This window comes from Homalodisca vitripennis, chromosome 2, assembly GCF_021130785.1.
Source record: "Homalodisca vitripennis isolate AUS2020 chromosome 2, UT_GWSS_2.1, whole genome shotgun sequence".
In the NCBI taxonomy this organism is placed as follows: domain Eukaryota; kingdom Metazoa; phylum Arthropoda; class Insecta; order Hemiptera; family Cicadellidae; genus Homalodisca; species Homalodisca vitripennis.
The window spans coordinates 11,347,266-11,362,021 of NC_060208.1; the positions used below are offsets into that span (position 1 = coordinate 11,347,266).

The window sequence follows — 14,756 nt, forward strand, 5'->3', positions numbered from 1 at the left end:
TCAAATTCGATAAAAATGTTTTATTACTCAAAATACTCACATATCGGGTACATTAGTTCTGTACATGTTACGTCGTTCCACATATAACCCTGATTGTTGCTCTCATAAAAGTTTAAACAGTGCTCGGTGCCCACATTGTTGTTTGGTTCTCCGGGTAGCCAGTCTGTAAAGTCCGGCAGCGTTTCCCCGGTAGACATCCAAACCCAATGTCCCTGAGGATAGTTCGTTCCAGAGGTCCAGAATCTATCGTTGCGCAAGGCTGCACAAATGTTTCATTAAATAATGCAAATTAATGGGCGATTCAAATCTCTTGTTGAAATTGACTTTTAGTGAAAATTCACTATCAACATTACGCATTCCATTAAGGAATAAGTCACCCTTTAGTTCCAAATAAAATAGTTCATTCAGATATGAAATCTTTACTTTATGACATAGGTTTCAAGTGTCCTACGCTAGTACGTCTACAGAACAAATTGCAAGAAACTCGCCAAATGTAAGTTCTATACATAACGTAACTATGGGGCGAAAGGTTGGTTCAATGTGAGTGTTGAGTTTAGCTCCAGTTCACCTTCCTCTTAGTGCAGCGTCTGAAATCTGACGGACTCCTGAAATGTTCGTTTGAAGAGATCCAAAAAAAGACAACGACGAAGAGGTTCAAAATGAACTCTTTACCCAGTTTTCGACATCAGATACACCTACAGTACAAAATATAGTGTAATCTAGGTGAATATATATATACTCATTGTCTCATCAGGTGCATTCTAGCGCTGCACTAAGAGGAAGAATCACAAATTTGTGTGTCAATACAAACATATTTTTATATAAACATTGACTCATTCATTAATTCTCTTACAATAACAGTCTTTTACAATTACACTTACTTATACAGAATTTATTTATCAATATTTTGTATCTCTTTCATAAAATTTGTTAATAGTAATTTATATTATTCTACTAGACTTTTAAATCCAAAGCTAGTTTGCTAGTTTGTAAGTATTTATTCCTTTTCCATGGTAATCAATTTTACATGATTTTTATTGTTATTCATCAATTTAAATTCAGTGACTCACTTCATCTTTCTTCATAATATATGAATACTTTCATAGAAACGCTTATTGATAAAGAATTGTAAAATAAATATTCATTTCTTGAAATTTAAATTTCATTTAAAGTAGAGTGCACCATTTCAGAAATGTGTTTCCCACCTGAACACTAAGTGTTCGGTGGGACACTACAGTATGTAGTCTATGATTTCTGTTTTGATTTGACAACTATAAATAAATAAGCAAACAATCCTCAACTTTTCCCTATACTGAATACAAAAGTGTGTAATTTTTGTTAGTTGTCCATTAAAAATATTTTTAACCAAAACTACTTTTTTAATGTTATATTTTTATGTGTATTTGAGAATATACGAGTGTGAGTTAGCGTGTAGTATAGAGTTAGCTTGAATGAATGCGCTATTAAAAATGTCGTTATTTTACACCTTTTGTACGTGTGATTTTGTAAAATGATATGTGCAAATCTATTTTACTTTAAAAAAATTTAATTGAAATGTTATAAACTTATTAACACAACTTAAAATTCTGATATACAAGTAAATCAATATTAACACCCATATTAAATTCAAAACACACTCCAAGTATTTGGAATAAGTTATTTTTTTTATTTACTTACAGAAGTGGGGTTTATTTTACGAGTACACTGTTAGGGCAATATATATTCTTCTTTTCTATTATCAGTAATAGTACTCTAGTCTATTCATATGTGTTTTAATGCAAAATTGTATATTTGACTTACGAGCAGTTAGTTTTATAATACACTAGCTGTTTCCCGCGGCTTCGCACGCGTCTCTTAAGCTTTGCCCGTATATTTCTTTGCCTTCAAATAGTGTTTGGATATTTTAATATACGTAACTACTGTGTTGTAATTGCAGTTTATAATGTGCAGGCGCTTTGATAACTTTTATATCTTGCAGTACAGCCTGGTGGTTAGTTACATCAATGGGCATTGCGTATAAACCTTCTACATAGAAAAATACAAATTTTCATAGTGATCGGTCCAATAGTTTCTGAGTCTATAAAGGACAAACACACAAACATTCATTTTTATATATTATGATTGCAGAAACAGTTTAAACAAAATTTGTCGTTTCTCTTAAGCTTACTCTATGCTTTAAAACTATAAGTGTAAAGAAATTTATATATAAATATATTTTTTGTCGCATTATATATGTTTACAAAGAACAGCTGATTAAAAATTTGAAAAGACTCTTTCACTTAATAACATATGTTTGCTGCAATGCATTTCTTACGGGTATTTCTGTAACCAGTGGGGCGGAATCCTGAATCGGGAAAGGGATAGAAAGTATCCTATAACCTTCTACAGATCAAGACGAACAAATTAAAAAAAAAAATTAGGCGAATCCGTCCAGCCGTTTGTGAGTGATGCTGTTACACACGAACAGTTTCATTTTTATATATATAGATTATAGCTGTTATGTTGGTTGCAAGGAGGACAATATCCTACTGAAAATAATTGTTTAAATTACAATAAATTGCCTCGTAAATAATTACAACGTTTAAACCAACTATATAGTAACGAAATAATTTAATAAAAGTACTATTGAAGTTGTTGAAAAATGAGTTCAGGATATAAAGTTCAGGGAGGCATTTTCTAAACTTGGTATTTTTAACTCAAACAATACAAAATTTGGATCAACAGTCATCATTACATTATAATTTATACATTTTTCATTACAAATTTAATTGGGATGGATATTGTTCTCTTGAACTAAAACTATCTTCAAAACAACTATAATCAAAACCGCTTCTTTAAAACGACAGCTATATACAGGGTGTAACAAAAAGCTTTAGGATATTGTCTTCTGGCAGACCAAGTTAAGCTAAAAACTAAATGCAACCAATGGTTTATCTCCCTTTGCTTACCATTTTGTCTGTCTATATATTTTTAGTTTTTATTTTAGAAATCAGTAAAGATATGGAACTAAAATGTTGTACGATTATTTTCTATGCTGCCTCAAATAAATTTAATATTATTAATACTTAGAACATTAATATTATATTATCAACCCTTCCCACCATTATGATACCTGCATGATGTGTAAAAGACTTTACCTCGCTTGGTTACTTGAACACGCTTAGGATCGTATCAGTTAACATCGCAGTGCACCTGATGTGACAATGAGAATATCTCTTCACCTAGATTGCACTACTTTCTGTAGTCTAGGTGTCTCTGATGTCGAAACGATGCAAAGAGTTTGAGCTTCTTCGTTCTTCTTCAACAACTATTTTTGGATCTATTCAGACGAACATTTTTTTTAACTTCTTCAGACGTACATTTCAGGAGTCAAGTCTGCGATAGCGTCAGATTCTAGACGCTGCACTGAGAGGAAGGTGAACTGGAGCTAAACTTAACATGCTGCATTTAGCTGTTAGCCCTTCTTGGCCCATTCATTATGGGCAGTATCCTACAATTTTTTGTGTAAAGTGTTTTGTTACACTCTGCATAATTAGAATGTAATGTGTGTTATCAGTTCAATAAATACTTCACGTAAATACTTACTTGTTTTGCGGATCTCCTCTTTGATCTGTTCGTTTTCTTCCTGAGACCGAATGGTGGCTAACGCTCCGCCATGACTTTTGCAGTGAATTAATGCAGCGTACCAATTGACCTGTGCAAAAGAACTTCCATGCATGTATAATAGTCATATATATTTATAGTACTTTTGTATTACACGGAGGTCACTATTATACTCTGTCCCTATCTAATACTTGTTATTACGCGATATAGATTAGACGTAGGTATAGATTAGGTTATCATACACATGTTACTCGAAGTACCAAACTTTAAAATTGGAATTAACGAGCGGTCACGTGATCTGAGCTTGTTTTCGTCAGAAGTGCGGCAACGAAGCTCGCACTTATGGTCAAGGACATTTCCGATCGGGTTTGCCGACCTCAGATCACGTGCCATGTCGTCCACGTGATCTGACGTTTCTACTGGCGCAAGGAAAAAAACAACCATCAAATCCAAGCTCAGACCGCGTGAGCACTCGTAAAGTTTAACTTAAACTTACTCTATTTATAATACGTTCGTATGTATTTACCTACTTATATCGCGTAATTAAAGTTGTAGATATGGATAGAATGGCCTCCGTATAATACAAAAGTGCCATTTATTTATTTATATTGCAGCAATAGCTTATATTAATTTTTGAAAATGGAAAAAAGTAATTAATTTGCAGGCTCTCTTATTTTTCATCCATACAAAAATCAATCAACACAAATAATGTATTTTTATGAATCTGTCGCATACGTTTTGAATATTCAAATTAACAAGATATTAATAAAATTGAGAAGCTAATATGACTACCATCTTTAAATCTGTAAAAGTTGAATGGTTCTTAATGCCGTTGCTAATATTCTGTAATATTCTGAGAAAAATTCTTTGAGTCTGATCATAAAACAACAATAGTAGCCTACCCTCTTTTTAATAAATTTTCCAAGCAAGTTATATTAGATCTCATGGAATTCAATACGGGTTTTAATTCCGTTGAATAAAATCGTCTAATATATAATAAAATCATATACGACATTAATTTACTATTGAAAACAATATTATTAGCTACGAATAAACATACATGAGCGAAACAATTATTTAGCGAATATAAATCACTAATTAAATTTTTCAAGTTATTAAACTTGAAATAATGTATCAAGTACGTTAACTGTTTTCATCCAGATACGAAAATACTGTCTGGATCCAAAACTTTCTCTGACTCGTAAATTTACGATTTTCATTTTATGATATCTTGTATTACCTTTCCTTCTAAACAATTTTCCATCCAGGAGAAGTAAGAAATTTTCCAGTGTTAACCTACCTTTATAAAGCGCTCCACTTTATAAACCTTTTTTCCACGGGGACTGCCAGAAGGTGTGCAGTTTGGTGTCTCTGAAAACATATTTGATACCTAATAAGAAGTTCCAAAATGTCAAACACTTATTTCCTAAGATGCCTATAGTGTTATAATAATAACGTTTATAACATTTTTCTTGGCTTCAGGAAATATATCTTGTGACCATGACTTTGAAATTATAAAACCAAATTGAACAAAATACAATCTAACTTTACTGTTATTGTTTAAAGTTTTGATTATATTCGGATAATTTATACATGTTAACTAAACGCAGTAATCACTTAAATTATTTGCATCTAGTTTTAAACATAATCTCAATCATCTTGACAGTATAATCTGTGTCAAAGATTTCATACGAGAGGATGTGAAAATTAATTTTAGCTCCAGTTCACTTCCTCTTAGTGCAGTGCTTCTCAAAGATATCCTGCCAGGGGTTCTGTTGTTAAAGTTACAGAGTAGCCTTGTGGAGCATTACAATCAGTCATGGGATGGACAACATGACAAAAAAATTAGTGATCAGCTGATTTTAATTTTATTCTAAAAGGAAGGATTTTGAAATGAAGTTGACCGAGACTACTGACAATCACAAAAAGACCAATTTTATATATTATGCCAGATTTATTAACGACAGCACCTATAGTAAAGTATGTAATTCTGTAAAGTAACCAAGGGATGCACTAAAGGCCAAGAACGGTTTGAATATTTTAGATAACCTTAAGATTCTGCATTTATTGGCAAAAATGATTTGGAATGTGTACTGGTAGTGACAGTCAATGGTGGGTTGAAAAAAGGGCTTCACGATCTCGTTCGGGCAAAAGCGACATCATCAACATTGTCATTACAATCAACCACTCCTAAAAAGCCAAGGTCTTTTGAACAAATACAGAAGGACATGGGATCTCCTAAAAAGCCAAGACCTTTTGAACAAATACAGAAGAACATGGGATCTCCTAAAAATCAAAGATCTCTTGAACAAATACAGAAAGACATGGGATCTAGCCACTCGTGTGTTTTATTCTGCAAAAGTTCTCGTTGGTTGTCTCTTGGTAACTTCCATCCTAGGGTGTTTGAGCTGACACACCCAAATATATGCTTACCTGAAGGATGAAAATCATGCCAGTGACAACAAATTTATTGATAAAAAAACTTCCTATCGAACTTAGCTATTCTTATTAATTTTTCTCAAAAGTTTACCGTAATATAAAAATTATATTAAACCTGTTAGCAAAGCGGAAATTTTTAAAAAGAAACTCGATCTGTGGAGGACTATCATGGCTAAAGAGGATTACACAAGATTTCCCCCACCTTGAAACACTTTATTGAGGAAAATTATTTGACTGTGGAGGAAACTCCTAATGACGTATTTCTGCATAATACCTTTCCAAACTAAAAATGTATTTTGATGTGCGTCTCTTGTCAACAATGTCAACTCTATAATGTGGGTATCAAATTCATGTAAATAATAAATACGCCCTTTGTATCTAAACGTTGGAGATAGTGAACAACTGGTTGACATCAGAACATCTTCGTTAAAGGCTGGACGCCTTTGGTTTGACGTCGAAAAACGATACTTGAAAATTGCCAAGAATACAGTTGCTACTCCCTACTTTTGTGGTGTGGGCTTCTCAGTTGTAGCAGTTATCAAATCAAAATAAAGACCAAATTTTAAAATTTAACGAGAAGCGTACGTTACAATTTTGAATAATTCCAGATTTTACGTATTAATTAAAAGAGAGCAAGCTTAACTTTCGCACTAGACCTTTAGTAATTATAGCCGATTGGCTTTTGTGAAACTTTAATTAAACTAACGTTATCAGCTGTAATCAATTTGAATGAAAAAAGAAAAAGATTTTTAAAGAAACAAAAGTACATTTTTGAGCCTTATTTTTCATGAGTTTACTTAAAAGTGTGTATCACAAATACAATGATTTAAAAGTATTTTTTGTAGATTTTGGATGATAATAACAAAAAATAAAATGTTTATACTTTTCTTAAAGATTTTATGTTTAGGAAAATATCGTATGAATAAAGTAAACTTTAACCTGTTTTAAAGTTCTAGGCAAAGGGTTTTTAGAGGTTTTCTATTCTAGCAACACATTTTTCCGGGTAGTTTATTTTCGTATAAACTGTTTTCATTTCTATGTATTAAAATTTGTAAGTGGTAATTATTTTTTTCAGTGGAATTTTAGCACATAATAGGTCCATCCTGAGAGGCAAAACCATTAATAATTTAACTTAAATAATTTAGAGGCAAAGAAGTGCAAACAAAAATACAGTCATCAGATAATAAATACACAACATATTACGTTATTAAGGATCAAACCGTTCCTTCTTAAAACCATGGCGTTATCTGTCTGTCTGTGTGTGCGATATTCTTGATAGAAAGGCTGGAGTCTTAATGGACAGGTTTCTTTTGGTCCAAAGAAGAACTTAATTTTTTTGGTCAAGAATATCTAAATCAGATTTAAAGAATATTAAATTAAATTCCACATAGCCACGAGGAAATCACTGGGCAGAGAAATCTGTAAACAAACTGAGTACATAATTTGTCTCAGTTAACAACCCTTGTGATGGAGTTACCTCTTACTTTGCTGGTAAGACTTTTGTTATGTCTGTCGAGTCCTTTGAGTCCTATTTATTTTATTTAGTCAAAATTTCTGATAGTCCTCAACAAGGAGAAAGCTGAAAAAGTCCTCCTTTGGATGATTGACCAACGATCTCTAAAGAAGAACTCACCTTGCTGACAACCAGTGAAAGGGTCCCCAGAGAAGCCGGGCTTGCAGGAACAGTACGGTACATGGTCGTGGACCTCACACTTGGCGTTACCCTGACAGGTGCCAGGGCAAGGGTTTTGGCAACTCAGGTTGACACAGGTTTCTGCGGCACCGCAGTCTCCGTTAACAATGCATTGCGGAGGCGCTGAAATAAGAGGAACACACTGTATCACTTTACGAGGCTGTACTAAACCGAAACAGTATCAGGCAACGTCGAGCGTGGCTGCTGCTTGGGTGGTGACCGCTGAGCGATCCTGTCCTTGCAAGAAGCCCCCCTGCCCGGCCATTGGTGGTGGGTGGTTCGGAAGTCACTTTTAAGCCGTTGGTCCCCAGGTTAGAGAGGGCTTCTTAGTCCTAACATCATCTGGTAAATAAGACATTCTATACTTTATTATACTGTAACGCTTAAGTCCAGACTCCGCACATTTTTAGTGTGACAGTAAAAATTGAATAACATAAATAACGTTTTATAATTCAATAAAATAAAAATGTTCAGACATCCACATCTCCTAAAATATCGTCTTATTATAACAATTTTTATCATCTTAATGTTCTCGAAATGTTAGAAGACATTCCATAGTCGACCAAGTTGCATGTCAATTTAAATAATGCTATTAAATATTAAAATTATAGGAGCTTTAATCACGGAAATGGTGGTGGAAGCTAATACAGTATGAGACATATCAACCCTCACGAGGCTCGGAAAATTTTATAATTAAAATAATGATTAAATCTAAACTTTTTTTGTTTGGTCTTTGGAAGAAGTAATGAATAAAGTCTTCACCATTTCCTGTGTAAAGTATTTTTAAAATCAGGTGAAGCCTTGTGTACACCTTTTACCCATTTGGAACTAAGGTCACTCATACTAAATATTGGGCATAAAGGTTTGTTTGAAAACGTTAAGGAACACCTACTCTTGCACCAAAGTACTGCCTGTAATAAGCTTTTTAAGCTATGATGGCCGTTTATAATATCTGATTTTGATGTATTATATACCATTATACTTTTTGCATACAAAGTTTTACTAACAAAAAAACTATAATCATATCAAACTAATCAATCCTAGTGGAGAACTTCAACTTTGTAGGATACATATTCTTGATAAGAAGTGAATTTGCACCACAACGAAGTTTAAAATACCTAATTATAACCTGTCGCTATAGCCTTATATTTACTTTAGTCGAATACCTACAGCACCAGTAAGTTATATACTATATGTTTTAAAGCAATTATCACCCTACTTAAAATAAATATAAAACTTGAGTGAATGTCGTCAAACACGTGCTTTAGCACATGTGACCATAACAACACATACTGGACCTTCTTTTAATTCAATCGTAATCATAGTCATGGGCCATACTGTAATTGTAATTGATAATAATATAATTGTAATTTTTGTAGTTAGTACTTAACTAATAATAATTAAAATACTGCTCTTTGTTTATTTTAACCTATCAATCATTAAATTATTATTTAATTTTGCTCTTGCAAACCATTTCTTATGCTATTAATTATATTATTATATGTATATAAATGCAAAATATACGCAATAATGATAGGTTGTTAGTTATATATGTTAAGTTACTAACTCCACATTACAGTATTATCTTTATATTAGTATAATAAATATCCAAATAAAAAATTGTTTAAACATTTTATTGCCTTACACCATAATTTGTGTACATTAAACCTGTAAAGAAAATAATAAACAACTAAATATAGACTTGTGGACCATTTCAACGTTAAGTTTATATGACACTTGTAACACATTTTTAATTTTGATTATTATACTGTATTTAACAGGTAAATATTTTCAAAAATTAGGTTTGTCTTATTATTTATATTGCTATTTTGAACGTTATGAGGATCTTCATTAAAATTTAGATAGCTATGCAATTCCTCTTTTGTGTTAAATTTTTATCCACTCCTTTCTATATTTTATAATCCTGGTGTTAAAACTCAAGAATCAAGAAGTATAGTACTAGAGTACTAAATATTACACCTGGTGTTTAATCACTACTGTACTTACATACGGAGTCATCATTTTGTCCAAAGACACAGGCAACGTTGATAAGTAAACATATCAAAAGCACATGGGACATGTTCACTGCAAGAGTTGGCAAAACTGAATGCAACCAAAGTCGTCTTCTTATCCAGGTATTGTAGGTTGTTCTTATTGTAGGTTATCCAATGGAACGTTACAGTAAATTACAACTGTGCATTCCTGTATTTATCTGTGTTATAGTTATAGCAGCATTAATAAATTTGAGTTTTAGCAGTGGTGTTTTCCCAAGTAAACTGAAAGAGTCAATTGTTGTGCCCATTCATAAGAAAGGCTCGAAGGACTTAATTCAACATTACAGACCGATTGCTCTTTTATCTGTAATATCCAAGATTATAGAGAAATGCATGAAAGACAGGTTGATTGATTTTTTAAACAATAAACACTTCTTTAGTCCTAATCAGTATGGTTTTATAAAAGGGAAAAACACAGAAGGAGCTATATTAACATTTGTAGAACAAATTTACATTAGTTTTAATAATAACTATAAAGCAGCTGGAGTTTTTATTGATTTCTGTAAGGCATTTGACCTGGTTAACCATAAGATTTTATTAAAGAAATTGGAACTCTTAGGAGTAAGAGGTAACACTTTAAACTGGTTTGCAGGCTATCTTGAAAATCGAGAACAGAAAGTTAAAATATCAAATGCATTCAGTGACGCGAAGATTGTTAATACAGGAGTCCCCCAAGGCTCCGTTCTTGGTCCAACGTTGTTTCTAATTTTCATAAATGACTTGCTGAGATTACCATTAAATGGAAAAATTATAGGGTTTGCTGATGATATTGCGATTAGATATTCTGAAAAACAATGGGAAAACATCTGGAATCATATTAGAGAAGATTTGGTAAAAGTCAGGAAATGGTGTGAAAACAACAGAATGGTCTTGAATGCCTCTAAGACTAAGTTTATAAATTTTGACTTAAAAGGATACCAATTCAATAATGTGCTAAAATTTCATAGATTAGATTGTCAAGCCATTTCAAACTGCAATTGTGAAATTATTGATCAAGTTGAACAAATTAAATATTTAGGAATAAACATTGATGAAAAACTGAGCTGGAAACCGCATATAAACAGCATTCAAGTAGGTTTAAGAAGAAATATCAGAAGTTTTTATTTTTTAAGGAAATTTATTGATGATAAATTAATGAGAACACTTTATTTTGCGCTAATTCATTCTAAATTGAATTATGGTATAGAAAATTGGGGAGCTGCTGACAATATAACCATACAACCGTTGAATGTAACACAAAACCACTTCGTAAGAATAATTGCAAAAAGGAAAAGATATGAATCTGCATTACCTATTTATAAATATCTAAGAATATTACCACTAAAATATTTATTTTTATTCAAAGTATTAAAAATTTTCTATGAGAAAAGTGGAAACAGGAATGACAGAGTTTACCAAAGAACAAGAGGTGACATACTGGGGCTGTTCATGAGACCGAAGGTAAATAAGTCAATTTTCAAAAAAAGTTTTTCTTTTTTGGGTCCAAAATTTTTTAATCTTTTGCCTTTACAAATGAAAAATTGTAAAAATAGAAGCAAATTTGAGAATAAATTGAAAAGTTGGCTTTTAAATTTTATTAATATTGATAGCTTTTTTCAAATTTTAGTTTAGGAATTTGTACAGTTTTATATTAAAAGATTTTAATTTGTAAAGTTATAATTGAAAAATGTTATGTTTAAAATAATGTTAACTGTGGGGTGTGCACACTGCAGATTAACCGCACAATTTACTTGTTAAGTTTTGACTGAACATTATACAATTAAGTACAACTTTCAGTTGAGCTAGCCACGCTTACTGGATACTGTGGCTAGTAATTCCTACCAGTACTGATGTAAATTTTTGTAAACTATATTTTCTGGAATAAAGTATATTCTATTCTATATTCTATTCTGTGTCAAGAGAAAAACTGTATTAATTACTTTAACACTTAGTTTGCTAGTTAAATGCTGATTTATTTGTGATGGATTTTCAGATAATATAGGTTATAACTGTTTATTTTGTTACTTTAGCAGACTATTGTATTGTGTTCGTACACTATGCGCGATAAAGTTTGGTCTTATCGCTTGGGTGTCTTGTTGATAACCAAAGATGCTAATAACTCTGCTATCCGCAACTCCAAAGAGAAAGAAAAACATATTGTGACAGAAATAATACTTACATTGCATTTCCAGGGCATTCATTTCTTTATAGGAGGGAATTCGCTGAAGATGCACACAAACAATTCAAGCCTAAATATCTTATTCTTTTTCTATTCTTTCTCTAAAGGTTCTATTCTTTCTCGATGTATATGGACATAGACAGACAGAGAGACAATCAAACATGAAAGAAATCAATTACACTCATTCAAACATGTGACATATAACACATTTTATTATTTAATCACTTATATGAAAGCCAATTTCGTGAACAAAAATGTGAATGTATCAATCATGTACATAAAAAATTTCATATGTAGACTTGAAATTTTGCATGAAATTTCGTTGCTAAAATATAAGCTCTCTTATGCGTCATGTTTGTGTCCAATTCATTTTTGTACGATTGTCGGGTCTTTTCTAGTATGTCCCCGCATTCTCTATTTTAATTTTCTATAAGTTAGATTACGTTACTAGGGCTACAAATGTAATTTATAAAGGTAATTGAGGTTAGGTTAAGCTAGGTTTTTGACAATAATTTGCAAAAACAATTGAAAAACGAGTTTATTGCCGGAAATTTCCCCCGGTGTATATAAATAATATCTCTATTTCTTTAGTCACAAAAGACCCTACCTTGCCTATTTAAAACTCAGATCACGCATTGCTTGCCCGCTGCGCAGCGCTTCGCGCTGCTTGCTCTTTCAGAAAAAACATTAACTCGAGCTTGCAAAGTCCAAGCCCAGATCAATAACGCCATGACTGATTACACACAAAAACATCAGACAGAACTGACGCATGTTTCATTACAGGCAAAAGATAAGCGGCGCGCGTTTATCACTGTTAAGATAAGACGAGTTTATACTAGAAGTAGTACCTGGACTACTGCCCTACGAACTAATAAAAAAAATGTATAATATCGATAAGACTCACGCTCTGTAATAATGAATGGAAAAAAAACAGTTGGTGGCTATAGAAATTAAAATAGAGAATGCGGGGACATACTAGAAAAGACCCCGATTGTCTGTCTGTCCATAGGACATCTTGAGAAAGACATTATCTGTATAGTGAAGCTTGTTAAGTGTGGTGTGACGTAATCCTACCTTGTCTATAAATACACTTGTAATAAACGTACATTACTATCCTCTAAAAGATAATGTAGTACATGGATGTAATACAAATGATAAGTATAATGGCTATACCACAATCTTATGCTATAAGTGTATAAAGGAGGAGAACTGCGTAAAAGGACGTATTGCACGATGTTTATACACAGCTGCATAAAAGGCTAGTATAGTGTGTACAGTTAATTGTATATTGTATATGTATGAAGCTTAACCGAGAAGATGTAGGGAAATATATAAGCACGTACTTGCTCAGTAGACGTTCTGTCCTCGATGCCGCTGACCGCTCTGAGGAAGTATACTCTGGTAATCTGGGTGACCTTGAACTCCACACCAGCTGTGTCATACTTGGTTCGCTCTCGAGGAAAAGTGCAAAGCGTATGTGGCGTGTTATTTCCCCCACAAGGAAAATTTTGGTCTTTAGTAAACCGGATTGTAGATGGCGAAATACCTTTGTACTTGTGATGAGAAAAGTCCTTAGCAATCTTGTAATATTCTTCAATAATATTTTATGTCCAGTTCAAGTGTTGGAAAAAAAGGTTAGGTATACATCTTGAAGTTAGTTATCTGGATTGTGTCAGGGATCCACCCTATGCCCTCTCTTTTTTCTGCTTTACATTTACGATTTAACTAGCCTTACTGTTGCATTTTGCAGTCTTTGACTTCGATTGTACATACGTTTTCACAACGTCGACTCTTCAAATATATGTAAAGTTGGCCATAAAGGTGATTTTGTCTCAAAGTATCTTGTATTATTTTGATATCGTATCCTTTTAGAATGTACCTTTGTTTCAGTGAGATATTGGGAAAACTGCATATACATGATAATACGTATTTTCATCTAGATTATGCAAGAAGCAGACACTTCAAAGCAGTACAGTTCAAAGTTGCTTAAACTGGCGGCAACATGAGAGGTCGCAATATGTCATAGCACACGCGTTAACTATTTCATTGTTAAATTCATGCTCTGATGGAAATATGCTTAGAGTACTATGATCTAATATACAGGTTTGAGATTTAAAATACACAGGGTCAATTTTTTGGCGTGAGAATATATATCTCACGCCAATAATATGTGTATATATATATATATATATATATATATATATATATTCTCACGCCAAAAAACTGACCCTGTGTATTTTAAATATGTTGTATTTGGCCGTATCTGTCATATACAGTATATACTGGTTAATGAAGATTTATGAAGAATTATATAACTAATAAATGGTGGACCTCTTGGGATTATGCCTACGTATACGAGAAATATTAATTTTTATTTTGCAACAATATAGCTCATTAGTATATTTATTTATTGCTTTACCGTCAAATATTGTTCCTCAGCAAATTTAGACTCGTTAATCTGGACTCTTCATCATACCCGGAGGCAATTCGGGGGAATACCCATTACAGCAATGGTCATCAAATTCTTCGTTTTCTTCCAAATTTTTATTAAACATAAGTTTTTGAAAGTCAGTCACTCGGTACGTTGTTTAAGCCTTCCTCCCCTTTATATCTCCCAGGAAATACACGCAGCCCCTGTAGCTCAGATGATTGTAATTCGGAGAACCCCAATCATTTTCACTGAAACTGTAGAATGTAAGCCTTAAACTCGCCAAGAACTCCTTACTCTGGCATGTCCAAAATCCTCGTTAAGTCATCGATTAAAAGCACGATTAAAAGTCGATTCTATGGTAAAAATTGTGTTATTGAG

General features: G+C 32.7%; 1 protein-coding gene across 1 annotated transcript; it reads right to left on the reverse strand.

Annotated features, from left to right (window-relative positions):
• Positions 1 to 13,408, reverse strand: LOC124353559 (galactose-specific lectin nattectin-like). The gene is made up of 6 exons (XM_046803454.1): positions 13,291 to 13,408; positions 9,743 to 9,947; positions 7,676 to 7,858; positions 4,904 to 4,974; positions 3,586 to 3,694; positions 1 to 259 (listed from the first exon to the last, which is right to left on the reverse strand). The coding sequence occupies exons 2-6, from the start codon at positions 9,813 to 9,815 to the stop codon at positions 24 to 26; spliced, it is 672 nt and encodes a 223-aa protein (XP_046659410.1). The 5' UTR covers positions 9,816 to 9,947; positions 13,291 to 13,408; the 3' UTR covers positions 1 to 23.
• Positions 13,409 to 14,756: the final 1,348 nt, after the last annotated feature.